We start from the raw sequence: 23,267 nt of genomic DNA on the forward strand, positions 1-23,267 counted from the left end.
AATCTTTGTCTATTTGTCAGTGTGGTGGATGCTGCGCAAGTGAGAAACAGCCAACCGAGCTCCCGCAAGGCCGAGGTTTTAGATGGAGCGGTAGACCGGCTCGCTGCCGCTACGACGTCACCACGACGAGGCTCTATCGCCGCCAAGGGCTTTACGCGAGTTCCGTTTGCACGAAGACAAAGACCCCGCCTCCCCCCGTATCGCCTTAACAGGCTGTTGGGGCAAGCGCTGATAGCGAGCACCTGTGAATTCGGACACGGCACACAAGGGGGGCGGTGGGGGTGGGTGGCCAGCATCACGTCCGGGTCGCCTTTTCCTCCCCGCTAGGTACTCATTTGAGGCTGAGTAGACCTAGGGTAGGCCCAGGACCGGTTCAAATAATCGTCACCGGTGTTGGCCGTGAGCGGGAATTGAACTCTGGTGGCCGTGTTCGCAGTGCAGCGCTCTCACACACACACGCATGCATCTGTAAATGTTGGTTAAATCGAAGCACGCCGATTAAACTTAAAAGGGCAACTGCTCGTGTGCATGTGGGAGAGTGCGGCACAGCACGGTTGGCTACGTACGGTGTGAAAGAGGTTCAACATACATACATGAGGCATTGGTGCATTTATATCAAAGTCAAATGTGACTGTTGTCTAGTCTATCAAACAGCCTGATTTGTCGATATCTATCTCACGCCACTGCTGGTGGAAAGGCCTCTGCTAGAGAAATATTCGGAGAGCCCATCTAGCCGAATGTTTGGGAAGAGAGGAGGAGGGGCGTACCCACATTTGACCCCATCACATTCAACCTTGGTCATCCATTCACCGCGGTGGGTACCCATTTAAACTGTTGCTGGGGTAGACAGAGGCGGGTTTTATAGACATATATATAAAATAAACGTTTGCATCACGGATTCAAATGCCGCCCCGGGAGATGGAATCGACACGGCGACCATCCGGTTCTCAAGTCGGAGCGTGCCAACGCGCGCGCAAACCGCCCTGCAAAGGGCCCGGCAAGGGGACATTTGCTCCGCCAGTGAGCCCCGCGGATTGATCGCGCGCGTGCCGACAAAAAAAAATAATCCCCGAGCCGACGTGCGGAGTGTAGCAGAGAGACGCCTCCGCCCTGCCTTGTCCCACCCCCCACGGCGCGTCCCGGATCGGAAAAGCCCGTTTGTCTTATCTGGACTGCGCAGAACCTGAGCGATGCGAGACCTGGGTCACGCTGACCCAACGGCGGGAGCCTTTGTACCACAAAGTCCTATCCGTTGCGCGCTAATCGTGTAATGAGTGTGTTTGACGCTTAGAGGTGACCGTGCTGGGAAGTGCCGAAGCGTAAATCAGTGTTCTCTCTTTTTTTAATCGCTCTACCCCCTCCCCCCCACCACGTTCTGCGCTATGCGTACACCTTTCTAATGTGGCCCGATCTTGTTACTGCAAATGCAAAAAAAAAGCAACGCAAAGCATATTGCTTAAACTAAGCCAAATAAAAATGTAAATGAGTTTTCGCATTAGGAAATGGTCTTCTATAACAAGGTTTCTGTTATAACGGCTTAGTTTGTGGTTTCAATTCGCATGCATGGCTGGGGAATGGAGCTTAATGTCAAAATAAATGATAAAGGTTCAGTTCTGAAATCGCTGACTCACCCCAGTGCTGGCAGAACGGCTCCCACAGGACTGAGCGAACCCACGTCGATGGTGTTCTCGCCCACTCTTACGCGCTGGCAAGACGTTTCGGGAGAGTTGGGAGTACCCACACTTTACCCCCACCACACGCGAGATGCTCTAGTGGTGGCTCGAGTGGACACCCTCTCGCCAACAGTTCCATGAGCAAGCAATTTTTGTAGGGTTTCGCTTTTATCCTAATGTAGAAATAATTGTCATTTGTATAAATTTGATTCGAGAAAAAGTTTTGTCAAATTTGTTCTGTCCGTCTCGTCTCTCATGATTGCTCAGTCCTCCTTGTTAGTTTCGCCTGGAGACAAACACTCTTGATTTGAAGCTTTCGTCACTGCAAGGATTCATACTCTTTGTTTTTTTCGCTAAAGTCACGTAGGTAAAATTAAAAAATAAATTTAGTTGTTTTATTTTATTTTTATTTTACCTACGTGACTTTACCGAAAAAACCAAAGAGTACAAACACTCTTGTGTAATTCGCATATAACCGGCATGAATAGTAAGTCGTCGATTGTTTGAACCAATGAATGCCGAGAATGCAAAGCGGAATAGACGAATGGCCACCTGCCTAATTACCGCTGCTGTTAGTTCATCTGCACGCCGTCTCGTTTGAATAAGGTACGGCGCAACCACTGCCTTGATGGCTTAGCCTTGGCGCTGGCAAACGGTGGCTTACCGTGGCAGGGAGTCCTGTGGGATCGTGAAAGTCCATAAGCAGAAGGGACAAGTAGCTTAATGACCCCACTGGAGGACAGATTGTTAACTTGGGCAGCAACTGTCAGCCACCATCTGCGCGAGGGGGGCGGGGGTGTGATTCTACTACTTACGTCTTGAATGCGCAGACTTTAGAGCTGGGGGTCCTGTGATATGCCCCAGAGCCTCTTCTGCTGTCTGTAATATCCCGGGATATTTGTGTTGTTGTGTTTGTTAAAGTTTCATTTTCTGGCTCTCGAAAATGCACCAAACAAACGGGGGTGGGGGAGGGGGGAGAAACTAAATGCATAAATCAACACGAAGTTGAAATCCTCGCCCGCGCGATGCTGTGTGCATATTTTGTGGCGTGGTAGTCGTCGAGGACGAAGTCGCTGGGCAAACTAATTTCCACGGCTGTTCACAGAAAAAGATGAGCCTCTTGCAATGCGCTGGATCAAGATTTATATCATAATAGGATATTCAATTTCAAAGTGTATGTTTACTTGTCCAGTATATAGATAAATAAGCTCACGAGGGGCATCTTCAACATTGCACCCTCTAGAAATAGGTTGTACCCTTTTAACTGGCACAAAAACTGACACCTTTATTCAAGGCATCATGTTTGCAATAACCACAACACAAGCTGTCAAAATGCAAACAAAAAAGAGACAACTCTGATAATGATATTGGCACTGTCCTTGAAGTTGATTGGTCCACACCCGAGACAGCTTTTCTTAGAGCCTAGTCTCCATTGGTGTTGGACCAGAAGACGCCAAAAGGCGTACAACTCAAAAACAATACTCTGATAGTGCGCTGTTTTTGAGTTGTACGCCTTTTGGCGTCTTCTGGTCCAACACCAATGGAGTCTAGGCTCTAAGAAAAGCCGTCTCGGGTGTGGACCAATCAAATTCAAGGACAGTGCATATTATTATCAGAGTTGTCTTTTTTGTTTGCATTTTGACTGCTTGTGTTGTGGTTATTGCAAACATGATGCCTTGAATAAAGGTGTCAGTTTTTGTGCCAGTTAAAAGGGTAAAACCTATTTCTATATCTTGTTACTGGCAAAGGAGGTCTCAATGTAAATTGCACCCTCTACTTGATGAAAGGAGTTGCGGAATCATGCCCGGAATGCCAAGGTGCGTTCGCGCACGATGCAAACTGCTTGAGCCAACGCAATGGCATGTGCCCAGCGGGACATTCACCGAGGAGAATGGAGCGATGAAAATCAGCTGTTGTGCAGGCTCCACAGCGGATCACTCCACTCAAGACGGTGACGGCTTAGACAGGCCTTCACCCAGCAGTAGATTGATCATGATTGAACAAGACGATGACGATGATCAATTCAAATGAATATATCTGTGCTTGAAACTAAGAAGAATGAGGTGATCGTGTTTCTTTTCGTTAGGTCACCGTGTGAAAAAACCCCCCAAAATGTTTACGTCGTAAACCCTCCTCCATCCGACACAGACAACTCATACAACTGTGACGTGAATCAGGCACGTGACCGACTTAATCACTGCCTCGGCAGCGCTTCCGCCGCTGCTGTCGTTGATGGAGAGGAATCTCACGACAATTTTGTTGGGTTACCGATGTTTCGCTGGGGATCACATCCAGCACTATCAGGTGGTTAACAGGGGCTTGGATCTCACAGTGAAGGGGTTTCTTGAACCCGGGTCCTGAAGCATTGGGTGGTTTATGCACCAGATCTTGTCACATCTCAGAAACCAGTGAGCCCTGGATAGTGCTTGAACGGGCAACCACTATCAACAAAAACAGGTGCTCTAGACTGCTGCCGTACCTATGTTGTCGTCTGCAGAAAGGCGGCGATGCTGAAGAATCCACAGTTGCGCCCCACTTCTATGCCTCCCACATTTTGTGCTCATCGCCTACATCAATTCACGCTGACCAGCGTGGTGAAGTATGGCCAAATATACCCCACGACCATCACGGCATGGGGGAGGCCCCTCCCCCCACCCCGCCACCCTCCATCCAGCAGTGGATAAACAAAAGGGGCCGTACAGGCACGCGTATGTGCAGTGAAGGAGAGAGGAGTATTTAGCTCTGTATCTAAGCAAAGAGAAAAAAAACCCTCAAAGTATGAACATGCGATTGCTATATTCATGCAAGCGCACAAACACATACATACGTTTGTGTACATTTGCATTCTGGAATGGGAGCACGCTCCACGAAGACCCTAGCGAAACCAAGTTCTATACCTGGTTAACGATTTCACGGAACATTGCCGCTGGGAAGCCGAAGGCAGGCAGGGTATTCGTGGTGCTGACCACCTCTCCCTGCAGTACCATTCCAGCCGTAAGAGGTGCTTTGCTCGCTTGCCCCAAACAGTCCATATTGCTGAATGTAGCGTCTCAGTCGCGGCGATAAAAACGAAACGGGTTCATATATCACTCAGTGGGTGGGTTGCTGCCGCAGTGGCGTGAATGGTGAGTGCAGTGGACTTGCAATCCAGAGGTCGCCGGTTCGATTCAAACTCCCAACGTGGCAATTGAAACAATTGAGGCGAGCATGTTGAATATCTCCCCCACCACCACCACCACCACGTGTCCACGCAGAAGTCAGCACTAGTACAGACACCGACGTTAGTCGATGGGCAGGTCAGATGTGCTGGAGTAAACTGTGGGTAAAGTATGTGGGTACGTATATTCTTGGTTCTTTCGGTAAAGTCACGTATAAGGGAAACAATAAAATAATAAAAATATAAAACAATAAAATTCTCACGACGTTTCGACTGCAACACAAGCAATCATCATCAAGTGTGAAAACCACAGCACACCTGATGATGATTGCTTGTGTTGCAGTCGAAACGTCGTGAGAATTTTATTGTGTTATATTTTTATTATTTTATTGTTTCCCTTCTACGTGACTTTACCGAAAGAACCAAGAATATGAATCCCTGCAGTCACAAAAGCTTTAAATCAAAATTTACGTGGGTACTACCAAGACGTTTGGCCAGTGTGGAAGAGTGAGCCAAAATACAAACTATAGGAGCTCTTCTGGTGCATCTCTCCTGTGGAGAGGACCTCTGTCAGAAGTGGCATGAGGCAATTAATTGCAGGGCTGCCCCTTTACCCTTGGTTCCTCAGATCTTCCTATTTTGCGTGGCGTTTGAAACAAAGCCAGCACCACCACAATTGTATATATATTTAAATGTAAGCCATTCCACGGCATCACGGTGGTGAGATGTTAACTGTCTCGCGTGGTATTCAGGAGGTCGTGGGTTTGATTCAGACCCTGACGCCTGTTGTATATTTGGAGTTTGGGTGTCTCTTTCTCGATGGATACGTTGATTTTTCTCCGGGGTTTTCCCTCCACATTGAGGAACAAGCGTTTAGAGTATTTGGCTGCTATACATTTCCACATGATGATAAGCCACTTCGTGCGAGCTATCATTTATGGTAGCCAGGTCACTTTTGAAAAAGTTATATATATAGCTCAATGGGGCCTTACTTGGTAAAATAAAGAAGAGTAGTTAATAGTTTTTTTAAGTTTAGCTGAGCAACACTTGCAATGCGCACGAGCAAACAAACGGGGCCCCCAGTAGTTCGAATGTTGGCGTGTAAAGGGTTAAGCATTGCTGGTGCAGGCAGCCACCTGTAAATAAGTGGCAGTGGATCGAGATAGGAAGCCGGAGGGGGGGGGGACTCTATCTGAATGCCCTTGCTTGCCATCCATGCCTCGCTGTATCTGTAACAAAGCGCCACCTTCGTAGGCAATGTCACTCAGGCGCCAGAGCTAAACAGTGCAGCCAGCATCACGGTAAAAAAAAATGGAATGCCAAACCTGTGGAGTGTGAATGAATGTCTCCCGTACATCAACGTTGTGTTACCGTTACAGAGCGTGGGGTATGACGTGGAGCGCACCTTTTTGGCAATCTGCTGCTGGATGAGAGCTTACGGATGTATTAGAGGTTACGGGCATAATTCACGTGGTTTGATACGAGTTAAGCGGGTTGGAACAGGACATGTCATGGCAAAGTAGGGATGACGGTCGATGGTCAGCAAGAATGATGGAAAGCATCGGAGAGGTTGTAAAACCTTGGAGATGGAGCGTTGCATCCAACTCGTGGCGCAAGTGCCAGGTGGATTTGGTTTCACCTTCGATTAGCACGGTTGACTACGTGCTGTGCGAAAGAAGTTCAACATACGTACATAATACAAGAATAGGTTTTACCCTTTCTGGCAATAGAACAGTTGTGTTAGGATGTTAAAGCACCAAACAGAATCCTTTTGCAAGGAATCGTGTCTGCATTAACCACACACAGTGCTTGTAGTGAACATGCAAACAAAAAAAACATGCTCTGCTAGTTTATGATGCATTGTCTTTGAGACTGATTTGTCCACACTAGAGACAGCTTTCTGTACAGCCTAGTCTCAAACAGTGTTAGACCAGAGGACGCCAGCAGGCGAACAGCTCATCACAAGTACTGTGTGTGGTTAATGCAGACAGGATTCCTTGCGAAAGATTTATATCTGGTGTTTTAACATCTTAACACAACTGTTTAATTGCCAGAAAGGGTAAAACCTCTTCTTAGATTTTGATCCTGGCAAGAAGGTCCCGTACGTCCATACATTGTTGCACCTTGGCATCACGAGATATCACGGCAGCTTGGGACTGCGTTCATCCAGCAGTTGCTTGACCATGGCTGATGAGCGGGGTGGGTGGTAGGTCCTAAGATGTGTCTACATGGGTTTGCAAATTAGCTGTGCCCGTGACGGCTCCTAAGCATACGGGTCGTGATTGAATGGAAAGTGTTGATGCTGTTTGTTAATGGGATTTCCACGCTGTCTTCCCTTGTCATTGGTTTGAGAGAGAGGGGCTGTACCCAAGAGAATGAGATGGGATAATGGGGGTGCAGAGGGACAGATCATTGCCTATAGATTGGCGCCACGTCGGGCGTTGATGTGTTAGCTCTGCGAACGTGCTTTGATACAAATTTGTTTTTTCTGCAGGGGACTCGACGTTGAAACAGATTTTGACTTCTTGTCGCCTCGTTGTGATGCCGTTGATGGGAACAATGGTGGTTAGTTGTCTCGACATGCAGACAAACACGCGTCCGTTGGATAATGACTCACGTTTAATTCTTTAAAACGAAGGTGGTGGGGTTTTTCATTCTGTCCGTGTGATGATGATGATGGTGGTGATGATGATGGTGGTGGTTATCATGGCACCTGGGTCTGTCTCGAGACCTCTTGTCAGCGAGCCTTCGACACTTCACGTGGCCTCAACGTGCACCTAGCCTGGCACAAGCGCCGTGGTGGCGTCACCAGCACTTAGTGGCGAATGGCGGCTGTGTTGGTATTAGCATTGGTGGTTATCAACATATAAGATAATCATTGATAATCACCAGTCATTGTTGTTTATTATGCTATTGTTGGCGATAGTTAATTTGATTTATATGATTGATAGCAATTCAAGTTACGATGACACATGCTACAAAAAGTCATAAGAATGATGATGGTAATGATGATGCTGATGATGACCAGTAGTTAAGATAATGATGACAATTATTGAGAATTGTACAAAGGGTGATGATTATCATAGTTCTCAATATGTACCATGGTGAATACCAATTGTTCAAATAATAATAATGATGTAGATAATTGTGGCAAATGGTACAAAGTCACGATGTTGATATAACCAACAATGCGCGCGAGCACGTGACACGTGGCTGAGTATAGTGGCAGGGAGATGAAACAATTTAGCAGTGTTTGATGACGCTATCACATAATTATGAATTCACACATTTTTATTTATTTCCGAGAGCCGTAGAGGGAAGGCAGTAATGTTTTTATTCGCTCTAATAAATTCCGGCAGATTACAGCTATCTCACACTCACAGGGGATCCATTCCGTGCCCATAACTATTTGTTATATTCATTACCGCTGCCAATACAATTCCCCTGGGAATCGCGTATGACGAGTAACTTTGGAGATAATTAAGAGAGTGTGGTGCTGATAGGAGTAAATCAAAGATGAAAATCGATGAATTTTACACCCGATCACTGTAACGAAAAACCAAAAACCCTACAAACCCATGCTAATTTTTCTGCCCCCCCCCTCTCCTCCCCCCTCTCCCCCCAGTGCTTTCCACCTTTTTTTGTGCACCGAGTCTTGCCACCGCAGTCTTGATGCAGTGGTCGGGCGACACTCGGCTTGCAATTCTTAGAGGTCGCCAGCTCGATTCTATCTCCCGGTCAACGGCAGTCGAAGCGATGGGGCAGGAAGGGTCGAGTCGATCGGCGGCCCGTGTGCGATGGTGGGGTAAAGTGTGGGCAACTCCCACCTCTTTCCAACATGTCTGCGGAAAGGTGGCCACCTGCGAACGACTGTTTAAAGGCGCTTTATACATTTTTATTGTTATTTTCTCTGGATGCCCCTCTGGTGGGATATCTAGAGGCGTCGTGAAAGGAGAGGGTCAATGGGTACCCTCTGCTTCATGTGAAGGCCCTCCTGCCAGTAATATGGCGGGCAAGCCACTGACAGGGGCTGCTGCACCTTTACCTTTTATTACTCAAGCACGCTGACTTAGGCATTCATTATTGAGCATGCGAGGTCATTGGGGGACGAGAGGAAAGCCCCTTCGAGGAGGGGGCACCGTAGACGCGGCCTCTCGTGGAGGGCCCTACCACGAGCAGCGACGTGAGCGAGCAAATTGCAGGGGGAGGGAGTGGGGGGGGGCTTGCACCTTTAGTATCCAACCCCGTAACTTCGATCGCTGCGTTCGTGCACTCTCTCTCTCTCTGCGTGTTAATAATACAAGCGACAGGCGGTGAGGTGGCACGAGTGGCTCGGGGGAATTGCAGTCGACATCCCTCCCTCTCACATGCGAAGAGTTCAGCCTCTCGGCCCGGCCAAAGTGAACAATGAGTGTGCGAGCTCCTTCGAGCGGAAAGGATTTATTCCCCAACCCACCCTCTACCCCACCACCCAAGTCGGTTTAATCGGCTGGAGGAGGAAGCTGGAGGGGGAGACTGCGGTGCTGGGGCGTCGTTATATACCCGTGACACGTGCAAGCCCGCTCCCTTGGACCCACCCAGCACTGCTGAATGAGTGCGACGCGAGAGATCAGACGGCGCGATTCCTGCGCGAGCTGCGATGCACGTGTCAAGGCCGAAACAAGAGGCCACTTTGCGCGACGTGGTGCGCGTGCAAACGGACAGACGGGGGAGTGTGCCCGAGGCCTCTGATGGGCGCAGAGAGGCCTCAAAGAGGATTGGTTAGGGCCGGAGAATTGAACCGATTTCGTTGAGAAATTCAAACGTAAAAGGCCCGGGGACACGAGGGTGGACTATCGGTGTGTGGGGGGGGGGGGGGGGGGGGGGGGGGGGGGTAACGGTTGACAACCATTAGGAGGACGAGGATTGACAGAGGGAAATGGGGTGAGCGAACCTTCGAGAAAGGGTGGCTCGAGGGTTATAAAAGGGGAGAGCACCAAGGAGGAAAGGGACGCTTGGGGCGAAGACGAAGCCCGGGCCTAGGAATTGCGTTGGCGTCCACAATGAAGGCTCTTGGCAAAGCAAGCACGTGTGTCGGCGTCACTGCATACGTTGCTCTTCTTTCGCACCGTACGTGAGCCAACACGTGCTAATCGGAGGTGCCGGGGGGAAGGACAACAAACTAGACACACACTAACAAGCTGTGGCATTGAAATATGCCGCCGCTGCATAACTCTCACGCCGTCAGCGGCAATTAGTGCCAGTTTGATTGTGTCAATTATGACCTGCTCCTATTGTAGAAAAGAGAGCTTTACAGCTCATCGGATTCCCTCCAGTATAAGTTACAGACGGGTGATTTTTATTATTGGTGTTATAAATAACGCTTGTTAACCCAATAAATCCTCGCTGAATCTCAAGACGTTTTTTTTCTTTTCTTTCAGGAGGGTCCTTGCACAAGTTTTTTTTTGTAGCAGTGCGGGGGAGATGCTGCCGCTGTTGCTGCTGGCAACTGCTGCTGCTGCTGCGTGCAATGTCAATTGAGTCGTGTGCGGGGTCGCTTTTCTGCGTTGGGATGCATGACGAACACAAGCCGCGTCGCATTTTGTTGATTCGTGTTTAGCTACGGGAGGCAACCCGATAACCCATTGGAATGGCACGCAAACTCTACGCATAAAAAGCGCGCCCGGGTTGGAAATCGAACCCAGGCACCACGTCTTGTTGCGTGCAGGCGCGAGTGTCACCCACCCCTCGACCGGCAGACGAACGCACACCTATAAAACCGGCTTTCCCGGGCGAGCCGCCTGTGTGCCACACGGGGACAGCTGCCACCGGGCGTGCTCTTTAGAATTATGTTGAGCCGCGCGAAGCTCTCTCTCTCTCTCTCTCTGTGAGACGGGCCTGGCGTGAAGGCGAAGGGCGGCCTCTGGTCAACGACAAAGTCGTCGTCGTGGTGTCTCTCGACGTGACCGTGCGTCCGCCTATGTCTTCCTCGGCCAGGCGGAATCTTTGAGACGGTGGAGGGAGGCCCCGCGAGTGCCGAGGAGATCGCCTTCAAGTTCGCCGTGAACAGCATCAACAGGAACCGGACGCTGCTGCCCAACACCACGCTCACGTACGACATCCAGAGGATTAACATCTACGACAGCTTCGAGGCCTCGCGCAAAGGTGGGGGAACGCCGCTCGGTCTCCCCCCCCCTCCTTTGACCCCCACGCCCCCCCCCCCCTTTGAGACCTTCTTGTGCTGGGGGGGGGGTGGGGGCGGCTTTGGAAGACTAAGATCAGTATTTAGACTGGAGGAATCCGATGAGCTATGAAGCTCTTTTTCACAGATGTCCAGTTATGGGCGGGCATATAGTGTAAATAACATCGGGGAAGTCCCGTTCTGGATGGGGGGGGGGGGGGTTGACTCAGCCCATGACACACTCGGGATAGATTAAAACGGGTACCGGTTTGTGGGGAAGTCAACAGGCGTTGCGTCCTACGGAGAGACTCGCACCTGCAGGTTCTCCACGGGGAGCTGAGCACCACCTCAACCCTCGAGATATCACCTTGACACTTGAGGCCCACATCTTCCACAATGTGTGGCCGGCAAGCAACGATGAGTAGACCAACATTCCCCTCTGTAAGGGCCACTCTTGAGTTCCCTTCTGGTGGATTGAGTCCCTTCCGCCAGCAGCCGCGTGAGTCAAGTTAAACCCAGGGCCTTTTTTTATTTGCCTGCAACCGGAACAACGAAATTGGATGCATGGTCACCAGCGAGTGGGAATTTATTTAGGAATTCTGGGGAGTACGTAGCTAAGGGGGTTCGTGGCGGGGTGGGGGGGGTCATGGAGGTTATTCAAACGAGGTGGCACGGCATATGGTCTCCCGTGAAGCTCCTCAGTCGTTCTCTTCTCAACGGGGGGGTGGAGGGGGAGGGGCGTGGGAGGGAGATGAGGCATTGCGAGGGGTGGTGGGGGGATTTATCACCCCGGTATTCAAATTGGCACAAGGCGGCACTAAATGGCGCCGAGAGCTTCCGAGCTGCACGTGTTGGCAGTGCCAGCGTTGCGGCGGCTGTGTGCGGGAGTGGTCCCACCCCCTCCCCACCGCCGTTTGAGTGGATCAGCTGGAGCGTGTTGTGTCTGCGTGTGACTCCAGTGCGTGGGCTGCATTTTAGAAGTTGTGCGGCGTTCCCCCGCAGATTCATATGCGGTGGAGTTGTCAGGTTTTTTTCTCTCTCCTCTTGAATTGATGGAAAAAATGATTTTTTTTCCTCATCCGTCTTTTTTTTCCCCCTCCGTTGGAAATAACAATAATAATAAAAAATGTAACAAAAAAGTGTGTATCTGTTTGTCTCTTAGCACCATTTACCCCATAAATAAAGATGAGCTCTTATCGTGTTTAGCCCGCTGTGCCTTCGTTTGCATTTTAGCCGCGATAGCGCCACCATCACTTGGTGACATTTGACGGGGGAGTCGGCTTCGGACGTGATTGGAGGGAAGGGAGTGGGGGGGGATAAAATAAAACCGTCCAGAATTTCCATGTGATGGTGAGCTATTCCTCCACAATCGCATTTTTAAGGGAAGCAATTAAACGTGTTGAATATTTTTTTTCACGAGCTTTTTGAAAATGTTAATTGAGCAGCGAGGGGGGGGGGGGGGCAGTGTTCTTATTTATATATATATTTATATATATTTTTGGTCATCCGTCCGATATATTCGCGCGCCAACTTTGATCAGACGTCAAAGCTATGTTTGCTTGCACGTAATAAGACACACAATATTTATGCCCATATTATACTCGAAATTGCACTTTGTTTCTAAATTTAAAACCCCATATTTATTGCATGGCGAATTGGTCACCGCACTGGAATTGCAGCCCGTATACGCGCCGGTTCGATTCCCTCTCCTGGCACGGCAGTTAAAAGGAGGGCACAAGTTTCTTAATACCCCTCCAGCCTTTGGGTACCGCCACAGTTAGTCGTTCGGCAGGTGACGTGTGGCGGGGTAAAGTGTGGGTGCACTGCTCTTCTTCAAGATATATTTGACGGCGTGGAACAATAGGCCAAACATATCCCCTGCAGGCGCTCCCTAGAGCTCCCTCTAGTGTAGGTCTTCTGCCAGCAGTGGCGAGAGTCAAACTGTTGCAGGGCCGCACCTTTACCATCTCCATCTATATTACAACAGGGATTGCAATTTTTTTCGTAAACAATATTCGACTTATATTTAAGCCCCATCTGTATGCAACGTCATCCAATATAATCCGTGGGTTGCTGCTAGGCATTGTTAAGTTTAAATATTAAAGTCGGTAACAGATCTAGGCATGTTCATGTGATTATCTTTCTAATTCAAAACTTTTCTATGCCTTCGGTATGTATTCATGCATTATGTATGTGTGTATTTATTAATAATGTACCATATGCATCTCTACATTGAGTTTGTGTATTACACGCATGTGTGCTGTGTATTGTGTGTGTGTTTTGTTTGTGCTATTGTGGGCGTGTGTTGCATGCTTGTGTGCTGCGTGTATTAGAAGCCTTTCTGTTGTGTGTTTGCATTTGTGTTGCTTGTGTGAATAACACGTATGTTGTGTGTTTGTTCCATGTCTATGTAACTTGGGAACACGAGGTCGATTTCCGTTCAAGGTCAATACCACCAGTGACGATTATCTGAACCAGTCCTTGGCCTCCCCTCGGTCGACTCAGCTTCATATGGGTGCTTAGTGCAATGGTGTTAACGTTTCCATTGGGGGTGACCGGGCGTGGTGCTGGCCACTTGCCCACCAACAGCACTTACTCCAACATTATGTTAAGGGTATATGGGGGGGGGGGGGGAGGGGGTGGGGTCTTTGTATAGCTTCAGACCACAGGCATAGTCTAATAACATTGATAAGAATGCCATCACTTGCAAGGGTTCATCGGCACAGAGAGTGAATATTTACTTTGGGGGAAGAAAAAATAATAATCGGAAGGATTCCAATAAAGGGGATATCATGGCATTTAAATATTCGTCCCTGTGGTCAACAGCAGCCTAAGCACTTTAGTTTGTTCTCCTTGATGTCACAGATGAGCCGCGGTTGTAGATACTCATTTTACCAGCAAGCTAAGAGGCCATCGAGACGTGATATATCCTTTGCTCAACAAACGCTGGGATGTGACCGGCAGTCTGCTAAATATTCGAGCACTCCAGAATCCGCGATAGATAATTTTTATTTTGGTCTTTTCCCCAACAATTTATTCCATCGCCACCAAAGTGAATCAAGTCGGGTTCGGACGCGTGTTGAGCATAACTTCTGTCTTGCTTTAGCCAAGCGCTACGGGAGTTGAAGATATCCCAGCAATAATGTGACAATTAATATAAACGCTTTATGCATTATACTGTAGGCAATAATATTCTATCAAACGCAAGTTTAGGCATGTCCCCCATCTTCACCTGAGTGTCGGTTGGCTCTTCATCTTCACGGATGCTGCTGAGTCAGCGGATGGGAAATTCCACATTGCTGTGGCAGGAACTTAGCATTCGGCTCCTGGCAGGGACAAGCGTCTCTCTTGTGCACGCCGATGTTTTAGTAGCGTCGTCGGTTTCGCCAAATTTTTTTGAAGGAGCGACAAAAAAAAGCATGCGCTTGAGCGCACGAGAGACGGATTATTAATTTTTGGTTTGAAGGGCGTTTGGAGCGGATTCTTGAAGTCAATTGGTAGCACGATGTATCAAATGGTGGGCTGAATAATGAATCACAGCAGACATCGCTTAATTCAGTGAAAGAGTGACTGCAGGGTCCCGCGCGTTTCCGGAACACCACATCGCACCGCTCGCAAAGGTCACCCGTGTGGTCTCGCGCGCAGAAATATTTACCCTATTTTCCAGATTTCACGTCGCAATATTTGTCCCACCCTGCCCCCCCCCCCCCCGTACGTGTAAGCGAATTTATTGACGTCAGGGGGTCAAGTTTGGAGTGGGGCTGACCTGGCGTGCTATCAAGAAGGGCCATTGATCAAAACGTCACTTATCATACGGTATATATAGATAGAAGAACAATTCTTTTAGGGCAGTGTTACTTGACGAATGTGTTGAGTATTTGGCTTACTTACCGAAGCGTATTGCAGTCTGTCGAGCACAGACCCTGAGGCCCGATGCGCCAAGCGGCCAGCAACAAACGGCACGGCTGAAGGTGTAATCGAGATGAGAGTTCATGCTTTTATCGAATTGAGCAAGGTTGTAAGAACTTGGAAAAGCAGACGTTATGGGAGGGAAGTTTAGAGTTGGAGCAGTGCGAGAGGAAGAAGCAGAGAGAAGAGAGGGAGGGAGGGAAGTGAGATCACCTGCGTTGTGGTAAGCGCATGAGTGGGTTGGTGAGTGAGTGTATTGTTGTGACCTGCACGTTGCCCGCATGCCCTGGCAGCTTTTGTTCGGCCGGGTCGAGGGGGCTAAACTGGGGCGGAACGGGCTAGAGACGTAATGGACTGATGTGGCACAGAAGGATGTGGAGTTGATTAGACTTGCCGATGTCTGGACCCAGCGGTGTCAAGATCAGCCTCTGTGGAGGAGGTTTGTAAAGGACGCACTGTTGTGGAGTTTGGAGGCAGTCGCCCTCCAACAACAACAGAGGGCGGAGGAGCGACGCTCACAACAACGAGCAGAGTGCCGGGCGGCTAAAACGCAGAGGGTTGGCACAGTGGGGAGCACAGGTGATGCATCTGCCAGTCATCTCATTCAGTCAACCTATGACACCTGGGTCTGTGCCGTGACCTCCTGCCTGTGGGCCTTCGACACTTCACGTGGCCTCAAAGTGCACCGAGCATGGCACAAGCGCCTTGGTGACATCACCGCCACTTGGTGGTGCACGGCGTTTGTTGTTGTCGCAGTATGGTGGTGGTTAAACAAAGTGTGGACGAGATGATATAATCAGTCTGGTTGGCAGGTTGCCGTGACGAGGCAGAGACTCTTCCAAGCAGAGATTTGTGAAAAGTATACCTTGTCTGTGTCGATGTTGCAATATCACACGTATATAATCACTGTGCTTGTGTTTAAAGTAATCACAAATGTGCGTGTTATACTTGCATGGTGTAAGATATCTGTACATGTTGTAATATTGATATCGTTGTTGTTGTTGTTAGCCTGACTATACTGTGCTGATGAGTCCTAATTTGTAATGAAACCGGATCACTGTCGTCTATCACTGCTTACTATCAGTCGCTCACGTTTGATACATTTTATGTTTGACGGTGAACAAAAATAAGAGGAACCACAATGCACTTCTTCTTAAAATGCTGAAGTTTTTTTTGCCGAAATGCACAGTTGTGGTGTTGTTTGCAACTCGTGTCTTTTTTCCACCAGCCTGCACTATTACTGTGCTATGATCGGGTTTTTTTCTTGCAATATACAGATTTGCTTTGCAAACTCTGTCGCTCAGTTTCAACGAGGATGACAAGTTTTTGAGATGCGTCATTCGATTGCGTCATGCCGAAGTTATTACAAGCAGGAGCGTGATGATGGCTCCGGAGAGATCTGAAACGAAACGACAATTTCAACGGTGCTTTTTGGGTGTTTTGTTGTGTACCCATAGATAAATCATGTTGGGACACACACACACACGTTCACAAAAACGGAATTTCGTGAAACACCCCCAAAATATAATTTTTTTAAATCTCATAAATTGTTTACATTGCAAATTCTCGAGCAGCATGTGCAAAAGTAAAAAAAGGTAAAAGAGCAGCCCTGAAACTTCGATCTCACGCCACTGCTGGCAGAAGGGCCTTCACTAGAATGAGCTCTAGAGATCCCCCTCTGGAGGGTATTTGGCCTAATCTTCGACACTGGCTAGACACCAGGTACCCACACTTCACCCCAACCTGCGGATTATAAGTCGAGTGTGCTCACCATTACATCACGGCTGCGTCCCTATCACTTATTATCAGGGCTTAGTTTCTCACTGATACTAAACACAATATATATACAGTGGAAATATCCCCTGGCTGAGATAGGGAATTTGCCAATCTTTCTCGTGCAGTAGGAAGATTGGGGCCTTCCAATGACATGGCACTATCTGATCACCAATAACAACCCCTTCAGCAGTCAGAGGAAGTTGCAGATAAAGGTGGCCTGCAAAAATTGTCTGGCGAAAGCTGTTTCCCAGCTGATGATGGGCACAGACTGGCATGCCCCATTGCATGCCAAGCGAAGAGATTTGGAGTACTCAAGAAAAAAAAGAACCACAAAAAATCACCACAGCTGCGTTTACAATTATCGGTGTTTTGTTAAATTTATGAGAGATATATTTGTTTAAGCAGGACAAGCACAATGGAAAAAAGCCGTGTTTCCCATATATATTGCTTTTGTACGAAGCTGAACAAAAAACAAGCTGGACCTTCCCAGTAAACTTGCAACGTTGGGCCAACAATGGCATGTGGTTGGAACTGTTAGACCAACGTTGGCCCAACGTTGGACCACAACGTTCAATGTGTTCTGGGTTAGTATATGTTCCAAACTATGATATGCAACCTCAAGTGAATGCATATCTTTTACATGGATAACATGAACAACTCTGTAATTACACTGCTGTATTAAGGCCATTCCACGCCCTGCCAATAACGGGGGTTGTTTGACCGGACTTAACTGCACTGGTCTCAGTGAGAGTTCGTGAAGGCAAGGGCTTAGGGCCGGTTCGGATATCACCCACCAACGATGTCAGAGGTGGTTGAGGATCGAACTCAGGTCACGGGGTTCATCGCACGGTGTGTGCAAACCATCGCATCACCGCTAGAACCTTTATGCTCATATAATTTAGTCTTAAGTGGATTTATCTTGCAAGGAAGGCAATCATGTGGGCCGTAATGTGTGCCAAATAGATTGAACTCTGAAGAAAAACCGTTGCACAGAAATGCCAGACTCTTATATATTGTTTCTGCTATAAGTCCGTGTTAATGAGAGTTGTTTTTTTTTTGGCATTTGTGCTTTGGTATTTGTGTCCATGCACCACTGCCAACACATCCCCTGACTTGTACAAAAAAAAAGTTACGAATCATCGATGTGACACGTAAAACTCAGTCAACACGGGGGATCCAAGATCTGCCCTAACAGTCTAACTCACTAACAACTAAGGATTAACTATTTTTATTTTATTTTACCAAATAAGGCCCCACTGAGCTATATAGCTCTTTTTCAGAAGCGACCTGGATATCACAAATAATAGCTCAACGAAGTGGCTCATCATGTTGAAATTTATCGCAGCCAAAATGCCCTAAACGCGTGTTTCTAAGTGTGGAGGGAAAAACCGGAGGACCCAGAGGAACATCTACGCGACCACGGGGAGAGAGACATGTAAACTCCAAATATACAACAGGCATCAGGGTTGGGATCGAACTCACAACCCCCTGCACACCAGGCGAGATCGTTAACATCGCCACCATGACGAGATGTTAACTGCATAGATTGCAAGTGGTATTGGCCAAACATCCCAATGCTGAAGAATTACCAGCAAAGTACTCAATTGGGATTGCAATTAGTGATGTTGCCCCCTCCTGCGAAATTTGGCAAGGCCCTCTGGAAGGGGGGGGGGGGGGTGTCTTTAGGATTGAGTGCTGCTCTCCTGGATAAACACGCAGAATCACAATCATCGCGTGATTAAAAACAACAACTGTAAAACAAAACACTACATTGAGCAAGAAGCCCTCCCTTTGCTCATTCATCCGTGTATTAATTGAATGAAATTGTACTTTAAAAAGGACGTTCAGAAGGCACGGGAGAATACATTAAAGAGAGAGAGAGAGAGGCTTCAGATCCTGACAGGAGGACGGAACACCCCCTCCGGCGTGCGAGGTGAAAGAGTGACGGAGTGAATTCCAGACGACATGGAGCTTGTCGAGGGCTCTTGACAACCACTCTGGGCTGGAGTAGAGCAACGCCGACCGGCCGACTTTGCGCCCATTAGACCCGAGCTTTCGTTCCGTAATTCGCACGGAATGCCCATGCAAGCTGTTCGTTTCACGGCTGTTACCGGACGCGGCTCTCCCGGCAGCCACGGCGGCGGCCTTCGACACGCCGCCGCCGTGGCTGCCGAGTCGCAATTCAATTTCAAACCAATTTTTACGGCTGCTATATTTACGCCTGCGAGCAAGGAAAAAAATGCCGATTAACTAAGGACAGTGTGCTCTGTCTGTGTTTGCCTGCCTCTGTGTCTCCTCTTCATATCTCACCGTTCAATATCATCTTATCTCCGTGTGTTCCTGGACCACACCTATTCCTCTCCCTGTTCTTGTTTTTTGAGTAATATGCCCATTTATTTCACGATATGTTCATTTGTCCTCTACTCACTGTTACATCATTTTCCTCCTCCTACTCCTCCTCCTCCTCCTCCTCCTCCTCCTCCTCACAATCTTCTAAGCCTTCTGAATTACTTTGCCTCTCATCCCCTAAATCATCCCTCACTCACCAATCTCATTTAAACATCCCACTATGTGCTCTTCAAATTTAGTTTATTTCTCTTAGTTTTTTGTTACTTTCATCTTTCCCTTTCTCTCTCTTTCTCTGTGCTCACTCCAACACTCATCTCTCTCCACCTGTCCCGCCTTCATCTCCTATAACCACCCCCTCCACTTACTTCTCAATTTCTCTCTTCTCTTCCATCTCAATGCGTCTCTGTCCTACCCTGATTCTTCCCTCCCAACTCACTTACCTTACCCACCCCTAACATTACTCTCACTGTGCCATCATCTGTGCCACCCTCTGTGCCATCCTCTGTGCCACCCTCTGCGCCACCCTCTGCACCACCCTCTGCGCCACCCTCTGTGCCACCCTCTGTGCCACCCTCTGTGCCACCCTCTGTGCCATCCTCTGCGCCACCCTCTGTGCCATCCTCTGCGCCATCCTCTGTGCTACCGTCTGCGCCACCCTCTGTGCCACCATCTGCGCCACCTTCTGCGCCACCCTCTGTGCCACCCTCTGTGCCACCCTCTGTGCCATCCTCTGTGCCATCCTCTGTGCCACCCTCTGCGCCACCCTCTGCACCACCCTCTGCGCCACCCTCTGTGCCACCCTCTGCGCCACCTTCTGTGCCATCCTCTGCGCCATCCTCTGTGCCATCCTCTGTGCCATCCTCTGCGCCACCCTCTGCGCCACCCTCTGACCACCCTCTGCGCTACCCTCTGACCCACTCTCTGTGCCATCCTCTGGGCCATCCTCTGTGCCATCCTCTGACCCACCCTCTGTCCCACCCTCTGCGCCACCCTCTGACCCACCCTCTGCGCCACCCTCTGACCCACCCTCTGCGCCATCCTCTGACCCACCCTCTGCGCCACCCTCTGTGCCACCCTCTGCGCCACCCTCTGCGCCATTCTCTGTCCTACCCTCTGCGCCATCCTCTGTGCCATTCTCTGTGCCATCCTCTGTGCCATCCTCTGTGCCATCCTCTGTGCCATCCTCTGCATCATCCTCTTCGCATCTCCCGTTTGCGAACATCCCCACCGCTCCAACCTCCGCGACATCTCCCCCCCCCCCACTCCCCTCCCACCGCCACCACCTCGTGCGCACCGTGCACCTCGCCGCAGCATGCGACCAGCTGTCGCTGGGGGTGGCCGCCATCTTCGGACCTTCTCACTCGGCGTCGGCGAGCTCCGTGCAGTCGATCGCCAACGCGCTCGAGGTGCCCCACATCCAGACGCAGTGGAAGCCGCAGCCGTCGAGCAGCCGGGACACGTTCTTCGTGAACCTGTACCCCGACTACGCGTCCGTGAGCCGCGCCGTGCTCGACTTGGTGCAGTCCTACAAGTGGAAGAGCGTCACGGTGGTGTACGAGGACAGCACGGGTGAGACGCACGTGACCTCCTTCTCCTGAACAACTTCTGGCTTGTCCCGGTCGGGGGGGTGGGGGGGGGGGGCGAGGCGCTTTAGAGGCGGAGGGAGTTGAGAGTGCTGGGGCGTGGGGGCCCGGAGAGAATGCTAAAGTCTCAACGTTGACGCCGGAGTGAATGCGATGCAAACACTTGAGTCTCCACAGTTGTACTCGAGTCAATGTCGCACCGACACTTGCGCTGCTAGGGCCCACCTGTGTGTCGCATTGACGTGAGCACGGAGCTGTGGCCTATTTATTGCTATGTTTTCGATTTATTTTCCTTCATCATGCGCGTTACATTTTCGACGGCATCTTTAACACGTGCAACAAAAGTAATGTTGTTGTTCCTTGAAAACGGTGCCAAACGCTTGTCGATAATTTCAGGATGCGTTCAATTCGTTTGCTGAATATGTCGTCGAGAATTTAACGAATATTAATAATCAAGCACAGCAACACACATCACACACAGTAACACACATCGTGATTTGTTCATTTGTTGTTGATAGAGCCACTCACCGTCACCCTCGGGCGTTTCAGAGCTCTTTGCAAACAATAAGTGACTTAACATCGCCCCTCAGCTCAACACACTTGAAAGGGGCAACCCTCTCTCCCCCCAGTGGCAGCTGTCCCTGTGCGGCACAAGGCGACCCAGAACCTGGCCTGCAAACGGACATGAGGGGAGCGCGACGATTCCTGTGCGTTATCCCCAGTGAGCCATGTGCAATCCCAGTGTCTCGCTACGTCGGAGTCTCTTGGCCCTGCACGCAATCTATCGTTCCCGGTAGTAGTTTATAAATCGAAAGGTGGACCACCCGAAAACGAATTCATGCTCATGCCCCCCCCCTCCCACCCCCGATGGGGCTGGCACCTCCACTGACGAATGTAACGGCGTGCTGTGCGGCTGACGTGCAATTCGTGTCTAACCACGACGCCTTTGTGCCACGTTATTCCACGTGGACGCGCGAGCCCCTGCCCATTAAGCACGAGGCCGTAACTGGCGGCCTGAGGCACCGCGGTGAGGCTGCCCTCCTCGGTGAGGCTGCCCTCCTCCACCGCACCGGAGGATTTGCCAGGGGTTCCCCGTTCCCCCGTATCGACGGCGCGCCACCTCCGTCGGTGCTGCCCTTGGCAAGAGTGCCGCGAACTGTGTAACACTCTCGCATCTCTCTTCCCCGTGGATTATTTATGCGTCTAAGTGCTCATGGGTTTATTTGTTTTACGGTGTGTGTGGCCGTGGGCAGTGTGGCGGTGTTGCGGTTAGCGCGCCGCGCATTTGAAGCCGAGGTCGACTCGGCTTCAAATGAGCACCTGGTGCGGTGTGTAAACATCGCCACTCAGGAGACAAAGGCGGCCGCGGGTGGTGCTGGCCACTCACCCCCTCGTGCGCCGTGCCGGCCTTCATCGGTGCTCCCTAACAGCACTTGCCCCAAAAGTCTGTAAATAGGTTTATACGGAGGAACCTTTGTCTTTGTGTGGCCGCGGGGAGCGGCAGTGTAGTTTGTTATCAGTCATGGCACGCGACAGGCAACAGGGGTGGGAGCCACCAGTCTAATGGCAGTGGCTGAGCCACGGCAGGAGAATTGGCCGCTGTGCCTGGCCGCCCGCACCATCACGGGAGTCTTCAGCGCCATGAGTGGCCGCTGCCCAACGGGGCTTCCCAAAGCGTCCACTGCCGTCTCGTGAGCGGCAAAGCCTGCACATGTGGGTGGAGGGGGGGGAGGTGCATGGAGGGGGGAGGGGGTGGAGGGGAGCCCACACACGACAACGCAGAACTTGTTGCGGCAATTGGCACAGTAGATGACGCCGCATTGCGATAAAAATAAGATGAATCCTGGCTGGGCACAAATGCACAAGTGGGTAATAATTAATTTATGAATACATTTAGGTGGGTGGCAAGAAAGGAAAGGGTTAAAGTCTTCTAACCGTAAATGGGAGTCTTAATGAGCCCCTTTTACCACCCTCTCTGCCATTTATTTATCAGCTTATAAGTGCTCTGTCGCCAAGCCAATTTATTTGCTAGAATTCATTGGTTCCAATGCTGTGCACTAAAATGTAATGCAGTTATAATTGGCCCGGAATGAGTTTATTATTGAATTGCGCAATTATTGAGTGCCTAATGGAGAGATTACAATTGGTCTGAAATGGACACGGAATAATCCATCCGTTATGGTACAACGTGTTGATCTCGCAGCTGTGTGTTCTTGCGGTGGAGCAGGGGTTGTCATCGCTGCGCTATGAACCTGGCTTACCTGGGTTTGAGCACGCATTTATGCATGTTGAACTTATTTCGCACAGTACGTGGCCAACTGCGCTAATCGGAGGTACGGGGGAAGGGCAACAAACTACGCACAAAAAGAGGTCCTAAGAAAATTAGTTTTCAATCTAGATAATTCAAAAATGCGTAGCTCCCGTTGGTTTCCTTCTGTTGGAAGGAAGAGCGTTCCAGACGGCCGCAGAAGCGCGCGTCTGAAAGCGCTCGATGCGGTGACCGCCTTTGTCCGATGGCTAGCAGCGCAAAGTCCAAGTTTTCGCGTTTAAAAATAAATAATTTAAATCGTTAAACTCATTTAAATGGTTAATCTACTGCTGGATGGAGGCCTTCCTCGCTGAGCTACCACGGGTTCTCACAATCGAGCGATGTAGCAGCA

General features: G+C 49.7%; 1 protein-coding gene across 4 annotated transcripts in view; it reads left to right on the forward strand.

The window, feature by feature from the left end:
* Positions 1-23,267, forward strand: part of LOC116953441 (glutamate receptor ionotropic, kainate 2-like) — a 209,955-nt gene that overhangs the window by 70,511 nt on the left and 116,177 nt on the right. For 3 of the 4 annotated variants that reach the window (XM_032973661.2, XM_032973660.2, XM_032973662.2), the window contains exons 2-3: positions 10,807-10,974; positions 20,336-20,593. In XM_032973661.2, the coding sequence (XP_032829552.1) occupies positions 10,807-10,974; positions 20,336-20,593 (426 nt within the window). The remainder of the gene's footprint in view (positions 1-10,806; positions 10,975-20,335; positions 20,594-23,267) is intronic. The other variant, XM_076074997.1, reaches the window with a different exon arrangement.

The sequence above is a fragment of the Petromyzon marinus genome, chromosome 51 (genome assembly GCF_048934315.1).
Source record: "Petromyzon marinus isolate PM22_M1 ecotype Great Lakes invasive population chromosome 51, UKy_Petmar_22M1.pri1.0, whole genome shotgun sequence".
In the NCBI taxonomy this organism is placed as follows: domain Eukaryota; kingdom Metazoa; phylum Chordata; class Hyperoartia; order Petromyzontiformes; family Petromyzontidae; genus Petromyzon; species Petromyzon marinus.